The following is a 5,379-nucleotide window of genomic DNA, read 5'->3' as shown; positions in this document are numbered from 1 at the left end:
TCCCAAAACTTAGCAGCGCAGTTTCTGCCTCCGAACATCCTAACTACATGAACGCCACTAACTCAGCAAAGTCCAATAGAGCTATTACTAGCCAGACTCCGTTTCTCACAAATTCTTATATGGCTTCAGACATTTGCTACATACCGGCCTCAGGGGCTGGAAGACTGCACAACTACATTCGCACACGAGATTGCCTTGCGACGTTCTCAGATGCACGAAAATCACCGAATCGTTCGACTAGCACTGTAAAGACATGATTTACTAATGCAATCCTGTTATCAAAGCCCCCCCACCTCTCCGTATACATCAACTTTCTTTGAAACAGAATGGAGCGCATTCTATGCTGCTTTTGCTCCTTAGAGTGGGCAATGCTGAGCTATTTGTTTGAAAGTAGGATCGCATTGTAACGCAGATGTAGTTTGGACTGTGCTGCGTTACGCCTGAGAGGATAAGTGCTCTTTGAGGGGGCATTGAAAACAAGCATCAAGCTTGGAGAGCATGTCTTTAGAGAACTAATGAAGGATTAGGTGCTTTTCCTTCATGTAAGGACGTCCCAAGCAAATGGGGTGTGCGAATGTACTTCTGCAGTCGTCCAGTCCGTGGGTCCCGGTTTTAGGCGTATTACTGAAGCCATATAAGAATTGGTGTGAAACAGTGTCAGCTAATGACACTTCCATTCTGCAATGTGGCGCCCGAAGCGCCCTAGCATTCTGCCGCACATACAGCATAAACTGCGCTGCGTTTTTTAAAGGAAACTTGATTGTTGAGGCGTCATTGAAACGGGGCTCAATGTTGTAAAAGATGACTTTATAGAACTAGAGATCGATTAGGGTTTTTTTCCCCATGCAGGTAAGAACGTCGGAAAGACACCTCGTGTGCGAAAGTAGTTGTGTAGTTCTCTACTACGCGTGGCAGGTTTTTAGCGCATTTCAGAGGCCATATAAGAAGTTGGCGAGACTAATGCCTCGGTAGGAATCCTGACATGGGGCAATGCTGACATAGTGGTGTACAAGTTGCGAGCACATTCTAAAGCACCTACCCCGTAATACTGATGCCATTTACTGCAAAAGAAACGTGAAGTTCGCGGGTTCGGCGGAGTCATTGAGGTCAGGAATCAATTTTCTATAAAAAAGCCTCTAAACAGCTAATGAGTGATTGGGCGTTTTTTTCCTGCACGTGAACACTTTCCAAGCAAATGAAGTGTACGATTCGAATTATAAAGTCCTCCGGTATCTTTCGATGGTAGTTAGCGCACCTTTGAGGCCAGATAAGAAGTCCTCTAAAACCGTGTTTTGCTAGGATTACTGATATTGGTCAAGACGGTGATCGGGGTCTACAAGTATTGGTAACACTTGCCACAACCCACTTCACCGTATTCACCTCAGCCTCCTTGGGTACGGTGATCACAGAGCTAGGCGGCTTACCAAAGCCACCGCACCGCCGAGAATGGGGCGGGTACCACCTGCGAAAGGGAGTTAGGTACGGAGCTCCAGTTGGGATTCACAGCCTTGGAGGTAAGCTGATAATAGCGCTCCCAAATCCCTTGACCACAGAAGGAGTTGATGGTGCTTCCTATTGCCTAGTGGTTAGATCACGTGCCTAGCAAATGATACAGCCAAGATCATCCCTCCTCAGCCTGATGTGGGAGCAGGGATTTGACACCCCATCCTCCACCGTGTAAAGGGAGGGTGACATGGGGGTGCCGACACCCCCTTATTTTTTCAGACTTCATGGGTATTAGCTTCAACAGGAGATACTGAAAGATTCTCCCCCCAAGTCTCCCGTTGTCTGGCATTCACGACATTTGCTCAGGGATGTTTTGTTGCTGTCACAAGTGACACAGGGGCCTAATTCATACTTTGAAAAGTGACTTAGCGCTTCAGCCAGAAAACTCTCGTTGCCATGCGACTTAAGTGAGTCACGGGGCTATGAAGTTTGGGGCGAAATTATCCCAGGCTGTTGACCCGAGCAAACGCTCTCTGGAGGGACTAAAGCTGCAGCCAGGCCGTGCTTCCAGAATTGTCCCTGGTGATGGTGAGTCGCCCTTGGAAGGCCGGGGCATAGCCAGTCCCAGACCGGGTGAGCTGGACTTGTGAATAAAAAGCGACACAAATTCAGTGAACTCTATTCGTCCTCCTTCTGCCTTTCGGGCCCTCTCCAATGGAGAAAATCTGCCTGTGAGCGGTGCTAGGCGAACTTCCAAGGGGCACCGGGCATCGAACTCGTACTGACTGGGAAGCGATTAGGCTGGGCAGAGCCTCGCGCTGCGGTTCCATCCCAGCCTGCAGAGCTAAGGCCGAACATTCAGTCTCCGAAGCGAACGTGACACTTTGCTGCCCCGGAGCGGATCTCTCCCTTCAGTAACCACAGAAACGATTCTCCCTCGTCGTCCTTTTAGCCTCAGAAAAGGGGAGGAGACGTGAGTGTGTCCGAGTGTCTCTGTGTCTGAGTGACTGTGTTTGATTTGTTTGTGTGTCTGCGGTGTGTGTTACTGTGTGTGTGGTTTGTGTGTGTGTGTCCTGTCCCAGCTGCGGACAATCACTCCTGTTCTGTAACAGGCACAGGGGCGCACCTGGACTCAAGTCCCCGTCTGCTGTCCTAAATAGACCAGCCGCTCTTGCTTCCTAAGGGCTCTGATAACTGACTGTGGCCTGTTTGCGTGTTTCCTTCCGTCACCCTCCGCCCCCCGGGCTCTGGCACAGAGCCGAAGGGCAGAAGGAACCGCTGCCACCTCTCTGCGTGACTTGCTGCAGAGCGCAGGCCACGGGGGACCTTCTCTCCCGGGCCGGGTGGCTCCGAGGAAGCTGGACCCGGGTCTCTGTGGGGGAAGGGAAGCGCAGGAGCCACGTTGGAAGGAGTCCAATGAATCCCGGTTTACATCAGTGAAAGTGCCCGATCAGCAAGCCGAGCCGGGCCGGGGGAACGGGGCTCCCGCCTCAACGGGACTGGCTGAGGCAGCCGGCGATGTCTGCCGCGCAGGCCCAGGGGAACACCGTGATGCAAACGGGAGGAGAGGGGGCGTTTCTAGGCAACGAAAGGGTTAAAATCTCCCCGCGGGTTTGTATTTCATCCACCGAAGTTTGTTCTCGGTTCTGTGCGCAGCGCCCGGTTGTTTGTGTCTCTGCTGCCCCCGCGTGGCGGCCGCGGGTTCTGCAGCCTGGGTTTTTGCAGGCGCATCACTAGGTTTCGTGTCGCTGTGTGTCTCGCACAGTAATAGCGGGCGGTGTCCTCGGGCTTCAGGCCGGTCATTGGCAGGTGCAGCAGGTTGTTGGGGTTGTCCCTGGAGATGGTGAATCGGCCCCCAAGTGCATCAGAGTAGAACGTGCTGCTCCCACTGCCGGTGCTGATAGCAGCCACCCACTCCAGGACCTTCCCGGGAGCCTGCCGGAGCCAGTCCATCCCGGAGCTGCTGAAGGTGAAGCCGGAGGCTTTGCAGGAGAGGCGCAGAGAGTCTCCGGGCTTCTTCACATCCCCTCCGGACTCCACCAGCTGCACCTGGCACCGGGCACCTGGGAATAAAGGGATGTTAGAAGAACCGGCATAAAACCAGCGAGAATTGTCTGGGCTCTGCCACTTGATCGGGGAACTAAATACCTTCCAGAGCTGCTAGAATGAAAACAGCTGCGACCCAAAGTCTCATTGTCTCTGCTGCTGGCGGGGAAAGTTCTCCGGGGACTGGCTGCTCCCTGCTCTGAGCCAAGGGGCTGCGGATTGTCCCTGCGGGTGCAGGCTGGGCAGAGAGAGGCACAGATTTAAACAGGAACCTCTCTCCCCTATTTGCATGGCCCGCTGCTTATAACGGACCCAGGCTCCTTCCCTTAACTCTGAATCGCTGGCTCGGGGCTTAGGGCGGAGTCAGACTCTGCCCCGCTGTGTCTGTGCAGCTCCCAGCTCCAGGGAGGTGGGTTAAAGGGGAGAAGCAGCTGCCGGGTTCGAGCCCGGTTCCCCGGTATTGAATTTAGGGCCCGATTGTCACGTAGTTATCCCGTTACGTGGAGGTGTCCGAGGTCCTGTCCATGCGGACAGCGGGTCAGGAGGTCGGTGCCTGGAAGGGGCGGGGTCACAGGGTTGCACGGGGCTGGGTCACTCACTGGAAGGCTACAAGTAAGGGGCTGGGGAGCGCGGTGAGTCCGGCAGCCTCTCCCCGGGCGGGGAATGAGGATTTGGAATCAGTCCGGGGGGTGACCCAGGCTCACACAAACCGAAGGCGAAGGAGACAAAGGATTCGTCACCGGAGCGGGGATTTGTGCAAAGGGGGCTCGGGGCGGGAGACTGGGGGCCGGCTCCCCCTGGCTGGGTCTGTGCAGCCGAGAGGCCGCCCCGTGTGACCGGCAGAGCGAGCCAGGCTGGATTTGCCCCAGTCACAGCAGCGAACAGCGGGAGGGAGGGAAGTTGGGAGGCTGGAAAGTTCTGGGCTGTAGCCGAAGGAGGCCTGGGTTTGTGGCAGGTCGGGAGCGGGGCTGGGACACACAGCGGCGTGGGGGGAGCTTTGGGCGGGGGTGTTAAACCTCGTCCCGCAGGGCTCGCACCAGGGACAGCGCTCAGGGATTCAGGAGGCGAATTAACGACCAACTCTGCCCCTAGAGCCACAGTCCGAATGACCAGGGACATAGAGAGACCCGGATAAATATTTATATTTATATCGAATATTATAACTTATATCGCCCAGGCCCAGATTAAGAAAGGTGCTTCCGTGGCTGTCCTGGGCGGGCGGGGGAGGGGGGTGAGAAGAGACATTACCCGGCCACTACAAGTGCAGATCTTTTTGCAGGCGGCCCTTATCCTGGGGCCCTGGGCTGCAGCCACTAACCCCTAGAGCGCGTGACAGGGCTGGAGCCGCATCCCCGAGCGCCAAGCTAGCGGGGTCCCCTCTCTGCCCTCACCTGCAGGCTCCGCCCTCAAAGCGCCCATTGGCTGGGACTCATGGAGCTCTCGCGTGAATCACCTGGCTCCCCAGCTCCCTATCCCAGCCCTGAGCCCCCTCCCGCACTGCCCCGTTTGGAGCTGGAACTCGGCATGTCCGGTGAATTCCCCGGACAATAATATCTATTGTTATGATCAGTTTCCATGGTTACTAGGCTTGGGAGGGGCGAGTAGGTCCTAGCGTCTCAGGCCTCCACTCTCAGACCCAGGTCCGAGCACCGTGCAACCCTGTGAGCCGCTCCCTCCCCAAGCACTGACTGTGACGTAGTGGGGCGTACCTTGCTGGTTGCTATGCTGGGCAGTGGGTTCTGAGTGACCTCCACTGGCTGCCGTCTGCAGCACGGCCCAGCAGGGCAGGGTATGAGTCATTATGCAAGGGGGCTTCGAAACTCTTCAGACAGGTGGAACAATGGGAAGAAGGGGAGTGGAGCCCTGGCTGGGGGCAGGGCTGGAGGT

The 5,379-nt window shown here is 55.8% G+C and overlaps 1 gene segment (V, D, J or C); it reads right to left on the bottom strand.

Annotated features, from left to right (window-relative positions):
* Positions 1–3,040: 3,040 nt before the first annotated feature.
* On the bottom strand, positions 3,041–5,164 carry LOC149521213 (Ig heavy chain V region 3-like). The segment is given in 3 exon segments: positions 3,041–3,509; positions 3,595–3,730; positions 4,884–5,164. Coding segments are annotated over 2 exon segments (489 nt in total).
* Between the last annotated feature and the right edge of the window lie 215 nt (positions 5,165–5,379).

This window comes from Pelodiscus sinensis, chromosome 30 (genome assembly GCF_052426305.1).
Source record: "Pelodiscus sinensis isolate ZL-2025 chromosome 30, ASM5242630v1, whole genome shotgun sequence".
NCBI classification, from domain to species: domain Eukaryota; kingdom Metazoa; phylum Chordata; order Testudines; family Trionychidae; genus Pelodiscus; species Pelodiscus sinensis.
The sequence above is the reverse complement of the archived record's forward strand: the minus strand, read 5'-3'. Positions and strand labels throughout refer to the sequence as shown.